The sequence below is a fragment of the Megalobrama amblycephala genome, linkage group LG17 (assembly GCF_018812025.1).
Source record: "Megalobrama amblycephala isolate DHTTF-2021 linkage group LG17, ASM1881202v1, whole genome shotgun sequence".
In the NCBI taxonomy this organism is placed as follows: domain Eukaryota; kingdom Metazoa; phylum Chordata; class Actinopteri; order Cypriniformes; family Xenocyprididae; genus Megalobrama; species Megalobrama amblycephala.
In genome coordinates, this window is record NC_063060.1 from 32293482 (window position 1) to 32306712 (window position 13231).

General features: G+C 37.9%; 1 protein-coding gene across 2 annotated transcripts; it reads left to right on the forward strand.

The window, feature by feature from the left end:
• The first annotated feature begins 349 nt into the window (after nt 1-349).
• On the forward strand, nt 350-10867 carry ptbp1a (polypyrimidine tract binding protein 1a). Of its 2 annotated transcripts, none has more exons than XM_048162880.1 (16): nt 350-470; nt 1791-1844; nt 2497-2524; nt 4340-4406; nt 4806-4978; nt 5077-5223; nt 5334-5489; nt 5613-5723; nt 5815-5995; nt 6099-6179; nt 6278-6432; nt 7356-7389; nt 8060-8152; nt 8225-8441; nt 8521-8598; nt 8682-10867. In XM_048162880.1, exons 1-16 carry the CDS (start codon nt 463-465, stop codon nt 8812-8814), a joined length of 1716 nt encoding a protein of 571 aa, XP_048018837.1. In that variant the 5' UTR covers nt 350-462; the 3' UTR covers nt 8815-10867. The 2 variants fall into 2 exon arrangements, with proteins under 2 accessions (XP_048018837.1, XP_048018836.1); XM_048162879.1 differs by having other exon boundaries at nt 352-470; nt 2494-2524.
• Nucleotides 10868-13231: the final 2364 nt, after the last annotated feature.

Here is a 13231-nt window from a genome sequence, read left to right on the forward strand (position 1 = left end):
GATTTTAGATTAAATAGCGGTTGTTTAACCATTTATAAACATCCTTAATACTTGCAAGACTTAGCTTGTTCCACTCAAATCTTTAGTTTATTCAGGCATCATTATAATCCTACTGTTATTACCCTATTAAATGTCTTAGCAATGCGTCATGTAAAACTGAACAGCTTCGTCCTGGTCGTTGCTGATAATGGGTTCAAGCACAGTTCACTCTCCAACTACATTTCTCATGGTGGAAACAGGGAAAAGTTTTCGCAAACTTTTTTTGACCGCCTTTCCAGATTGACAGCTCTTCTGTCCAATCCTGTTGTCTAAGAACACTTGAGGTCCCGCCCACACTCGGCACTCCAGGGTCGATTGACTAATCAGAAAGCGACAATCCCCCCTCCGCCATTTTGTAAGGATATAAGAAATACTAGCAGGTCTACCTCCCGTCTACGACAACCTGTAGTTTTGTGTAGTGCCATGGACGGGTAAGTTGAAAACACCTTCATTCCAAGTTTGATAGTCCTTAAATACCTTTTTTTCGTTGGATGTTTGATTCGTGGTGGTGACATAATACATTATGCACGGTTAAAGTGTGTTAAATGACGTAAAGTGAAGTGGAAATGGTTATTTTTTTTACTCGTCTCTGCCGCTCTTAATGTCTCCCGTGCCGGAAGAGCCCAAAGTTGAACCAAACTGACCAGCAACCTGTTGCAAGTAGTCTAGCTGCAGTCCAGTTCATGAAACACATGCGAACTTAAGCTACAGTATTTTTTTTAAGCTTAACTGGCAAGACGAAAATGTCAAATGGCCATTGTAACGTACAGAAGCAATAGAACAGCCACTATTTGGCAACCAACGTGTCTCAGTTTCCGCATTGTTGTTGGGTGGCTAGCTAATTACCTGCTAGCCTGCTAAACCGATGCCAGTTCAACTTTATTGTTGCTTTACTAGTTTGTATGTTCGATGCACGTTAAATATTTTTCAATCAGTACTAAGCAAGTTTAACACATGTACAATGGTCCGATTACAGTAACAGTTTTAGATCATGAAGCGTTGAAGATGATGTTGCGTTTACACTGGCACAAAAATCCGAATTTTTTACTCTCATCTGACACAGATCGGAATTTGTTGCACACGTGTAACGTTAAACACAAAAATCAGCATTATATGTTTTTTTCCCCCACATCCGTTCTGAGCCACTTCCAAATGTGGGTTTTAATCAGATTCAAATCCGACATTGGACCGAGGTCTAAACGCGTATATCCGATTCCCATGGGAATTCCAAGCCACAACAAGGCGAGTGCGACATGATTGCCCACAAAGATGGCTTAATAATGTCGTATTATGAAGTAGACATTCATATATGAACTCGTAATATTGAGGTGGAAAATTTATTCAGGCGCATAGAAACTTGTTTTTAACCTCTGCCTCATGAATTTACTACTTCACTATGGAAGCTGTATTTCTCAGAAAGTGATAACTTGGCTGCTTTTGTAATTAAACTGGCAATTTAAGTCTATTCATTGTTCAGAACTGATCCTCAAGGTTTGAAACTATGTAACATTTTATACCTTTTTTATTATAAGTACATATTTATGTTTTGAGCTGAATCATTTATAGCCCTATGCTGATTATAAACAGAGATATTGGGCAGAATGACAGCCTACAATAAAAGTGAATGGTGACTGAAACCTGTCATTCAGCCTAATCTCCTTTGGTGAGAAAGGAAAAACGTACAGGTTTAAAACATGATAGTGAATGAATAACAGGATACTGACAGAATTCCATTTTTGTGTCTCCTGCAGCCGGTTAGAGACTGATCTGTATCCTCTGGGATCCAGTTACGTCACTGAAATAGAGTAAGTTTTGCATTTCTTTGCATTTATGCAAACATGGACTGGTTGTACAACATTATCACCTACCTAAACTAAAGAATTCAAGATATGTTCTCAAGAGAAGTGTGAAACGGATTGATAAATTTGATTGGCATAAAGAGTGGTTTAACAGGCCTGGTTTGTTTTACTGTTTGCTTTTATATCGGGTTACATCCTAGAAGGTGTGCCTGAATTGTTTCATACAACGGTCGTCTGTAGTTCCTGCTGGGCCCATATTTTATCTTTAACTAATGTAGATTATAGTCTTAAAATGACATTTTTGTATCAGTCAGAAGTTACACTTTCAGTACACCTATTGTTCTAAAGCCCTGTTCATGCAGAATGACTAGAGGATGCCAAGTCACTGTATCCAACTATATCTGCTCGCATTCAGTTCTGCCTCTATCCAGTCAACAACTGATGGGTAGAACCAACACTCTGTTTTCAAAATCTTTTCTGCAATAGTTAGTTTCACTTGGATGTATATGTCACAATACAGAAGAAAAGATCTGTCCCTGCTTCCGTTACATAACAGACTTTTAAGTATTGCAAAACCCTATCTATTGCTGAGTTCCTATCAAATGTGATTGAGCATCTGTTTTCTAATTTGTTTAATGTGTTTTGTTTTTTGTAGCAGTGTCCATGATATAACAGTCGGCACAAAGGTATGTCTTTTTTTTTTTTCTTTTTTTTTTTTTCTCTACCCTCCCCTAACTTTTTACAAAAGTGACCATGTCTGACTTGCAAATGAAGTTGGTTTTACTGTTTGTTGTGGGTATTTAGTAACAAATATATTAGTTTGGGTTGTAAATCTGGTTTTAGAGGTCGCGTGTTCCTCCTTCACTTTTTATTTTTCCAAATTGCTGAGACTGAGGGAGCTGCTCTACATTGCTGAGTCTGAAGTTCTTGTCCCATCTGCATCTGATCCTGCAACTGTAATTATTCTGGTCAAAGGGCACCTGCTGTTTAAACAATCACTGTGATAAGTGACCCAAAGGTGAAAGAAGTAGCCTACACTCTAATCTTGATGTTCTGTAGGCAATTCAACAATGGCGTCCTGGAGGATTTAGTTTCTACTTTCTTGCAAAATAGTTGTACAATAGTTATTTGGTTACAATATTGCTCTCTTCACACTCATTTGGATGTGTTTGTGTATAGAGGCTGCCTGCTGTCGTTTCCCCTGATGTCTTTCGCACACGTGAGGAGGAGTGGAGATGTAGTAGATGAAGTTGCAGTCCTGTCGGAGTCTGAGTGCTAATTACTGTGGCTGGAATGCTGTGGTTGCATTCCTGTCTCCCTGACCCCCTTATTCAACACAGACTGTGCTCTCACCCAGGAGGCTTGCACTTTGTCAATGGATGTAAACATGTTGGCACCTGCAAGTCTTGAGCTCCTAGAGACCAATGTGGGAGTCATGGTTCTCGGCTCCTTTTTTTCCCTTTCCTAAGCGAGCACTCAGCTGCAATGCACTGCTGTTAAAAATAGAGGAAGGAAATGCTGGAGTTGGGTGGATGTCTCGCTCGAAAACAATGGATGGTTTAACCAGAGAAGGCTTTCCTGTCATAGCTGTTTTATAAAAGTGATGTTGAAACCTGACTCCTGCAGGATTTAGCTGGGAGGAATGTGCAGTCCTCTTTTTGAAGAAATGCAGTGTCACGTAAATGCTATCAAGCTATTTTTCCCGTCCTTTGCAACGTTATTAATGGTGTTTATGCTGTAGGCTGCTTATTGAGCCTTTGGGCCGTGTTTAAGGTAAACTTTATCCAGGGTGTGGTAAAGTGCCCTTGAGGCTGTTTGTATTAGACCAAGAGGGGAAAATCAACCCAAGGACCACGCGTTCAGCTTTGTTAACAATACTTTCTTTTGGGCTGGAACAGAACACACATTGTGGTAATGGAGTGTAAAGGCTTTGGCTTATCCAGCACATGTGACCACTTCAGCAGAGACTTGCCATTTGAAGTGGTTTATTAAGAGAGTGATGCTGAATGATTTGCTCATTGCTCCATTGGCCAGCCAAGTGGCTCCAGCTTGGCCTTGAGTGAGAGACTTTGTGTTAGTGTTATGGCAGGACACAGCTGCCTCTGTTTGCATTTCTTTCTTTCTTTGTTCTGTTTTTACCAGCAGTAAACAGTGTAGTGATCTCTTGTGTACAGATGCCTGGGCCAAGAATAGTTGTAACCATTAGGCAATGAATAAATTTTTTTTTTTTTTTTGTCATTTTGGAAATATGTTCCAATTACATAATTTTGATGTGTAATCAGACTGTGGTTTGGTTCATGCTAATCTTTGTCACAGGACTTTCTATAATACTATGTCATATGACAATTTATGGGACCTTTTTGTCGTTCGTGCACTGTAGCTGATTCACATCTTGTTTTCACAGTGTGTTTAGGGTCTTCTGGTTTGGTGGTTTGAGTGTCATATTTTGCAAACCTTGTAAATGTGTCCTGCTTAATGAACCACTTCCCTTCTCTTTTCAGAGGGGATCTGACGAACTCTTTTCCTCCTGCATATCTAACGGACCTTATATAATGAGCTCTGGAGCAGGTAGGCATTTATGGCCATGTTTATACACTAATGTTCAAAAGTTTGAGGTCAGTATTTTTAAATAGAAAAATTCATAGAACTTTAAAATAAATGCTGTTCTTTGGAACTTTGTTCAAAGAATTCTGTAAAGGGGGGGGGGGAAATATATATACATTTCAATTTTAATGAAAATATTAAATGGCACATGTTAAGTGCCGAACCTTGGGGCCTGGTCCGTACGGATCAACTTCAATCCATTTAAACCTTAGACATAGTACATCCAACTTTACCTGTACATTTTAAAATGGAAAATGTTTCTTTTAAATGGGAGTAATATTTCACAATATAACTTGTGTATTTGGATTCTTAATGCATCTATTCAATCAATTTCTTTTTTTTTTTTTTTTTTTTCTTCTTCAGCAAATGGTAATGACAGCAAGAAGTTCAAAGGGGACATCAGGAGCCCTGGCATTCCTTCACGAGTCATTCACGTGCGCAAACTGCCAAATGACATAAATGAAGCAGAAGTCATTTCTTTGGGGCTTCCCTTTGGCAAAGTGACTAACCTTCTGATGCTGAAAGGAAAGAACCAGGTAAAGACCACTGCTGCCTTTCATTTCCTTCAAAATATGATTAGCACTCTTTTTATGTATATCATTGTGCCTTTCCTTATTGTGTTATCTCCTCACAGGCCTTCCTGGAGATGAACACTGAGGAGTCCGCACAGACCATGGTCAGCTACTACTCCTCTGTCACCCCCGTCATCCGCAACCATCCGATCTTCATGCAGTATTCCAATCACAAGGAGCTGAAGACTGACAACTCACCCAACCAAGTTGTGAGAACAAATTACATCACATTAGGCATTTTAATCAAGGGTAATTACTCAATATAAATAATTCTTTCAAGAATGATAATGCATACTTGTGCCCTGCCCCCTTCCCATAGAGAGCACAGGCAGCACTGCAGGCGGTGAATGCGGTCCAGACAGGAGGCATGTCTTTGAGCGCTGTTGATGGATCAGGCATGGGGAGCCAAAGCCCTGTGCTGAGAGTAATCGTTGAAAACCTCTTCTACCCAGTTACTCTTGATGTCCTTCACCAGGTATTGACTCTGTCCATCAAACAAAATTTAAAAATGTATTTGTAGCCCTTAATAAATTGTAATATATTATTAAATAATATTGTTGTTATTATTATTGCATTACTCGTTTTCTCACCCTCCCAGATCTTCTCAAAGTTTGGCACAGTTTTGAAGATCATAACCTTTACCAAAAACAACCAGTTCCAAGCACTGGTCCAGTACTCAGACGGAATGACTGCACAGCATGCAAAGCTGGTGAGTGGCATAGTGGATCAATATATTTCTGGATGAATGAGCAGCTAAATCCCTTCTGAACCCTGTAATCATTTGGCTTAACATTCAACAGTCTTTGGATGGACAGAACATCTACAATGCCTGCTGTACCCTTCGCATCAGTTTTTCTAAGCTCACCAGCCTGAATGTTAAGTACAACAATGATAAGAGCAGAGACTACACTCGTCCTGACCTACCTACAGGAGACAGTCAGCCCTCCCTTGATGCACAGACGATGGCTGCAGCTGCCTTGTGTAAAACTTTATCTAATTTTTTTTAAAAAATTTTTTGCCGTTTTAATAAATGGCATTTTAAACATGCATAAAATCACAAACTGCATTTTCTTTCCCCCCTCAGCTGCTCCTGGTATCATCTCTGCATCACCATATGCTGGGGCTCATGGTTTCCCACCAACATTTACCATTCAGCAGGCAGCAGGTCAGTCATAGCCGTCATAATAACTCTCTGTGGATTGCATTGGCACAGTTTCCCAGCATAGCATCCATGCTGTGTGTTGATGGCTGTCTTTTCCACAGGTCTGTCTCTGCAGGGCATGCCTGCCGGGGCTCTTGCATCACTTGGTATTCCCGGTGCTGCGGCAGCCGCCGCCGCTGCTGCTGGACGCCTGAGTTTTTCTGGTCTCACTGGAGGAGGAAACAGTGTCCTGCTAGTCAGCAACCTTAACCCTGAGGTTAGTGCCTTTTTCAGTAGTTTAGATTCACTTGGCCTTCAGTTCATTAGCCTACGGTTCTTGTTTCAACAAGCCAGACTCCATTTTGGTTGGTAGAATTGTAAAATAGAAGGAAACTAAATTTAGATGGCATCTGGTGATGAATTAACCAAATACTTCATATTTGTGTAGTTTTTCAAATCATGTACTGTTTATGATCATGTGGAGGCTCATTTGACTACTGTACAAACATGCATGTCAACCGTTTCTTAATATTTGTTGACTCTTGTCTGAAGCCATCTGAAACATTTCATTTCTAGTATTCCTTTAGAGCTATGAATATATATTGTCTCTTTATCTTTCCTGTATTTCATTGTTAATCTTCTCTCCTTTCTTTTTTTGCCTTAGTGTTCCTATAGTGAAGCATTTAATTTAGCAAGTTCTGCTGACTGGAACACTACATTTTTCTTTATGTATACTGACCTTGTTTTTTACTTCCTTTTTCTTGTTTCTCTCCCTCCCCATTCCCCTTCCCCCTTTTATTATTTTAATACTTTGACCTGGAATCTTTTGCCAACTGAATGCACCACTTTTTTTTTTTTTTTTTTTTTTAATATTTTAAATTCCCTACCTACCCAAACAATACGATTCCCTATTCACACCAATACTGGATACATAAACTATTTGTATTTCTACTGTGCAACCAACCAACACACAACAACATCCCCAACCCACCACCACTACATTGTCGGATATCCTCCTTTACTTCTACCCTTCCCCCACCTTTCCATCATGAACAATATCACCCACCTTCATGATCCTACCACCGTTTTTCGCCATTCCTGTGGAACTGCCTCGCTGTGGACATGTTCAACCTCCACTGTCCTGCCTCCGATCTTTTCCTGTCCCTTCCTCCCTACGCTGCCTTCCTCTGCTGTCTTAAGAGCGTTACGCCCCAATGCCTCTTTATTCTTTTCGGTATGTTATCATTGGCATCTCCTTTTTTATTACCTTTTTTGTTTGTCATATTTTAACTTCATCTAAGATGTGTACTTTGGTTTGTATGTGATGTGGGGTTTTAAAGGAAATGGCAATCAGCTGCAGCCTTTTGGGCTCCTTTTGCTGGATGCTAAATATCTATTGCAAATGGCTAAATTGTTAAATATTGTGGTCACATCAGTTGTCGTTTAGACTGATCTTAGCAAATTGCTGTCATGACTCTACAGTCAATGTGAGCCAATTTTGTAGCAGCTTTTTGCTTATTTTTAATGCCATAACCTCTCAATAAAACATATTTAATACGGCATTTAATAAGCTTTGTTCGATTCCCTGTATGTTAAAAGTGAGAATTTCCAGCAGTTCTAAACATAAAATTAAACCAATCAAGATCACTTTTGGAGTAAATATTTCCAAAAGTGACGTACTCTGTGGTTTTGAAGTAATTTTAAATTTTATAAATGTGGAAAGCCAAGTCACAGTAGAAATGTAGTCTGTTTGCACTAGTAATGCATGCCTTACTTGGCTATAACATTACATCATTGTATAGATATTTCACTGAAACATTGAGTGTTTGTTTGAGAAAATGGCAATTAGTTGTCCTGTCATACAGTAGTCACATCCTTACGTAGCTACCGTTATCTTTTGGTAGGTGTGTATGGTGACGTCATGAGAGTGAAGATCCTGTTCAACAAGAAGGAGAATGCATTGGTGCAGATGTCTGATGGAACCCAAGCCCAGCTAGGTATTTAAAACAGTCTTTAACTCTTTAGCAACTTTTCTAAGAAACCGTACCAACCTCTCTTGTCATTTTTAGCCATGAGCCATTTGAACGGGCAGAAACTGTATGGTAAGGCTTTGCGGGTCACTCTTTCCAAACACACCACGGTACAGCTGCCACGTGAAGGCCATGAGGATCAGGGGCTCACCAAGGACTACAGCAACTCTCCTCTTCACCGCTTCAAAAAGCCAGGCTCCAAGAACTACTCCAACATCTTCCCTCCTTCCTCTACTCTCCATCTCTCCAACATACCGTGAGTCCACCAAACTGACACCGATCTGTTTGACTTCTTTAGCACTGCTTTATTCAATGTAAATGTCTTCTCTTCTCAGTCCTTCTGTCACGGAGGATGATCTCAGAGGCTTGTTTCTGAGTTCAGGAGCTGTGGTTAAGGCCTTCAAGTTTTTCCAGTAAGACTTTTTACAGTTTTGGTTTCTATAGATTGTCATGATATTTCCTGGTTGTCTTAAAAATATTGTGTTAATCCTTTCAGGAAAGACCGTAAAATGGCTCTCATCCAATTGGGCTCTGTGGAGGAAGCGATCGAGTCTCTGATCAAGTTTCACAATCATGACCTGGGAGAGAACCATCACCTCAGAGTGTCCTTCTCCAAGTCCACCATCTGATGGAGGCTGTTTTTGTTTTAAAGAGGTTGAAAGACTGTCACTTTAGACCAAACTTTAAGCCTTCCACAATTTATATCACTGTGGGCAAATGTGTTCCACAACACACACTTCATCATTCCTTTATTATATCTATATTCACATATGTATGTGTATTTGTAATTCCACTTTAAACCAGTAGACCAGAGAAACTCTTCAACCCAATGTGATTTGGGTTTTAATAGTACGTTTTTCTCAGACGGTTTGTTTCATGATTTAGCTCATTGTTGGCACACATCGGTTTTGGATCATAGATGCTGCATAGTTTACACTTGTGCCTCTGCGGAAACCCGCACACCTTTCAGGTTGCACACGCAAAGCCTTGTTTCATTTGTTGAACTTGTAATTAACCTTTTCAAACCTACTCCCTGTTTACCTTTCCCAAAAAAAAAAAAAAAAAAAAAAAAAAGTTTGTGCCTTTACATGGTGCTTAAAGTATATCTTCTTAATGGCCTTTAGTAACATTTTGATGTTTTTGGCTTCTTTGCAAGAACCATTAACCTCAAACATTAAAAAAAAAAAAACAAGTGGTCCCCGTTTAAATTTGACTGGCGAGAATGTAATGTTTTCCTGTAAAAGGCAGCAGTTACTTCAGTTTATTAACAGGCTTTGTTTTTGTATCTGACTGTCACAGCTTATTTTGCATATAGTTATTCTAAATGTGGATCTGTTCCTTATGTACCGTATGTAATCTATAGTTTCATTCCTTTGTTTTTTTTTTTTTGTTTGTTTTTTATTTTAGTTGCAGACATATTTCTATACTGTAACTCAGATTTGGCAATTGGCCCACTGTGTTCTCTGTGTCTAGACTGTTCTCAGTTTAGTTTGGGGGGGCGGGACACTTTATAATTTCCCCATTTTTACCCCATTTCCTATATTATGAAACTGCTTGGAACCAAACCAGAGTTCACTGATTTTTACATAATTTGATTACACTGCATGTGGCAAAATGTCAAATTAGTTTTGCTGTTTTCTAGTTCAAAATTGTTTTAATCAAAGTGTAAATTTGGACCTTCAAAAACTTAAGTTTCTTTTGGGTCTCTTACTGTCACTTGCCTTTTATGTTCAAGAAAATTTAGCATTACAGAGTCTTAAAGTCCTACGTGACGTTTGTGTGAACCGAGACCCCTGTGACAAGACTTCGGACTGTTTTTGGCACTTCTTTGTGTTGGGAGACGTTAAGGCCACAGTCTTTCCGATACATCCTTTTCACGTCGTTTGTGGCATAAGTCTTGATGCTCAGACATTCCCTTTTACCTTTTGAGCTTGTATATGTACTATGGGGGAAATCTTTCCATTTTCAGTTTTTTTTTTTTTTTTAGCCTTTGCAATTTAGCAAAATACTTTTTGGGTTGTTTTTTTTTTTTTTGTTTTTTTTGTTTTTTTCTTCCTGAAGAGTAGCATGATGGACCAAAGCATCTTCCCTGTACTGCCAGCCAGTTTTTGATATTTCTTATTGAAGTGTATCTTACTGTGCAGCAATATTCTGTATTATCGACAGCTTTGATTTCAGTGGGCAGAGGCAAAAAGTTTAGAGGCCTTATCTTTATATTATTGCCTTTTGTTTACAAGAAGCGACGCAAAATCTATTAATATTACAAATTAGACAAGATATTGTAGGCTTATTTGGCCTAAAACATGGATCAAATCATTATTTCTGTTGTCAGAGAACAGAACCAAACAAAAGTCTTAAATCCTTTCTATTGCGTTATATAGTTATACTTGTTTTTCCCACTATGGATGTAATGTTGAGTGGGTGAGGGCTACTGTGTATATATATATTTTTTTTGTTATGTACAAGTAATTGATAAATCAGCATCATTTGTGTCAAACATGTATATTTTGATAAGATAATAGCAGACATTCAGCTCATTGTAGAGCCTTCCTTTTTTACACGATATTAAAGAGATTCCAACACGTGTCTGAACATGTAATTGCCCTCTTGAAAGCATATCCTTCTTTTGATATAGATGCTCATACTTTTCTGTCTTCAATAAATCTTTGTTTCTTGCTTTCATCTTTTTTTTGTCTTTTTTAATTTCTGAAATTATTAAACATCTTGAACTTTTCATGTTCTACATCTGTTTGCTCTGTCAGTCATGTGGTTAACAAGCTCTCTTTTCAATCTTCCTACATTTGGGAGATCTCTAATGACTCACTGGTTTCACTAACTTGTTTCTTACCATCTGTTTGCTGCTAGAGGATATAGAATGAGAAATCAGTCTATGAATCCCCTTTAATTTTGATGTGAAACTATGAATTCTTGGAGCTGCTTCAAGTGGCTCAATTAAAATTATTTTTAGGGCTGTGATATTCAAAGTTAGGTTATGCATGGAATATCTGGAGATACAATCTGCCAATCTAGATTGAACTATGACAAACACATTACCTACCCCATTACTAATTTAAGTGACTTTTCTAGGTCTTTGTATACATTGTTACAATATTCATACAGATTTTTCATATTGGATGCATTAAGTGCGAGCCATATGCAAGTGTACTTTTAAAGTAAAAACATTTTTATATGTATATCTTACCTATACAGTGTGTTCATGTATGTGAATAGTCTCTCTCGACTTAATGTTGTATTCTGCTTTTCGTACAGCAGGTGGCGCACTAGCTTAAGATTCAAAATTGGGTCATTCTTACGTTTTGCTGCCCTTTGGAAATTGATAGTTGTGGAAAACGAGGTTTTAACTGGTATAATATATATATATATAAATATATTTTTGTCCTATAAAGGAACATATGGATTGTTTTTAAAGTCATAGCTCAAGCTCAATGATTTTTAATGTGTAACCCAGTTATTTAAAGGGTTAGTTAACGCAAAAATGAAAATTCTGTCATTAATTACTCACCCTCATGTCTTAATTACTCACCTATACATCTTCGGAACACAAATTAAGATATTTTTGATAAAATCCGATGGCTCAGTTAGGCCTGCATTTCAAAACACTGCTTCATGAAGCTTTACGAATCTTTTGTTTCCAATCAGTGGATCGGAGCGTGTATCAAAAGTCACGTGAACCATTGAAATTTCGAAACGTTTCAAAATACTTATGACGTAACAAAGCCTAGTTGACTGAAATCACGTGACTGGCAGTTTGATACACTCCGAACCACTGATTCGAAACAAAAGATTCATAAAGCTTCATGAAGCAGTGTTTTGAAATCGGCCATCACTAGATATTGTTGAATAAAGTATTTTTTTGTTTTTTTTTTAAGTATTAAAAAGTATTTCAAAAAGTATTCTCGTCGCTTCATAACATTAAAGTTGAACCACTGTATCACATGAACTGTTTTAAATATGTCTTTATTACATTTCTGGGCATCAAAATTGTAAATTAACTTGATATAATTTTCATTTTTGGGTGAACTAACTAATTAAATTTAGGAGGGTTGTGGCTTTAAAAAAAAGTTTAGCCAACATACTGTTGACGTCACAGGATTTAGACCAACAAGGGTTGTGTTCTGATAAAGTCTTTAGCTTTATTTTTTCATTCAGCATTCTAATTTCCTTCTCTACAAATCTTTTCTTGCCAATCTGACTATCTCTCCCCCATCTCTTTCTCATTTTCTAAAAGTATTGCCTCCTTTTCTCAGAGTCAGGATCCTTGGTATTCCTCTGCTGCACATCCCTGCAATCAAGATAAACATAAAATATGCAAATGTATTTCATACCCAAATAAATAAGTTCAGATCCAAAATTCAGATGTTCACCTCTTTAGCATCATGAGGCATCAGGACTAAATAGAGGCAAAGAGTGGGTAAAATTAGCAGTGTAGCTAACATTTGGTTTTCATTTACATTTTTTAAAAACCATAACATTTACTGGAAACTCAAAAGGCATCATGGGAGTTTTAGTGTGCATAGAATTGAGAGGCAACCCATTTTTCATGGCTCAGAGGATTGCTTTATTGGATCAGGTGAAGCAGCTCCTTTAAAGATGAGGCACTTCTTACCAAACTGATATTTAAATAATGTGCCTCACATGCTATTTGCTGCTTGAAATTACAGTAAATTAGTAAGATAATGAGAGCAAGGGATATGTAGTTCATTAAATTGGTTTGATGCATTTAACATTGAATACGGCTCTATCAGCTTTCAATGGGACTGAAAAGCTATAAACATGAAATTGGCATTTCTTATGTTGTTTTCATTGAAGAACCTAGTTAACAAAATTAAAGGATTAGTTCACTTTCAAATTAAAATTTCCTGATAATTACTCAACCCCATGTCATCCAAGATGTTCAGTCAAAAAGAAATTAAGGTTTTTGATGAAAACATTCCAGGATTTTTCTCCATATAGTGGACTTCAATGGAGCCCAAATGGTTGAAGGTCAAAATGACAGTTTACAACGATCCCAGACGATAAATAAGG

Bases quoted from the DNA above. Each gene is read 5' to 3' on its own strand.
- ptbp1a (XM_048162879.1), top strand. The intron at 5,996-6,098 runs GTAAAACTTTAT...TTCCCCCCTCAG, and splicing joins GATGGCTGCAGCTGCCTTGT to CTGCTCCTGGTATCATCTCT. The intron at 6,180-6,277 runs GTCAGTCATAGC...TCTTTTCCACAG, and splicing joins TACCATTCAGCAGGCAGCAG to GTCTGTCTCTGCAGGGCATG.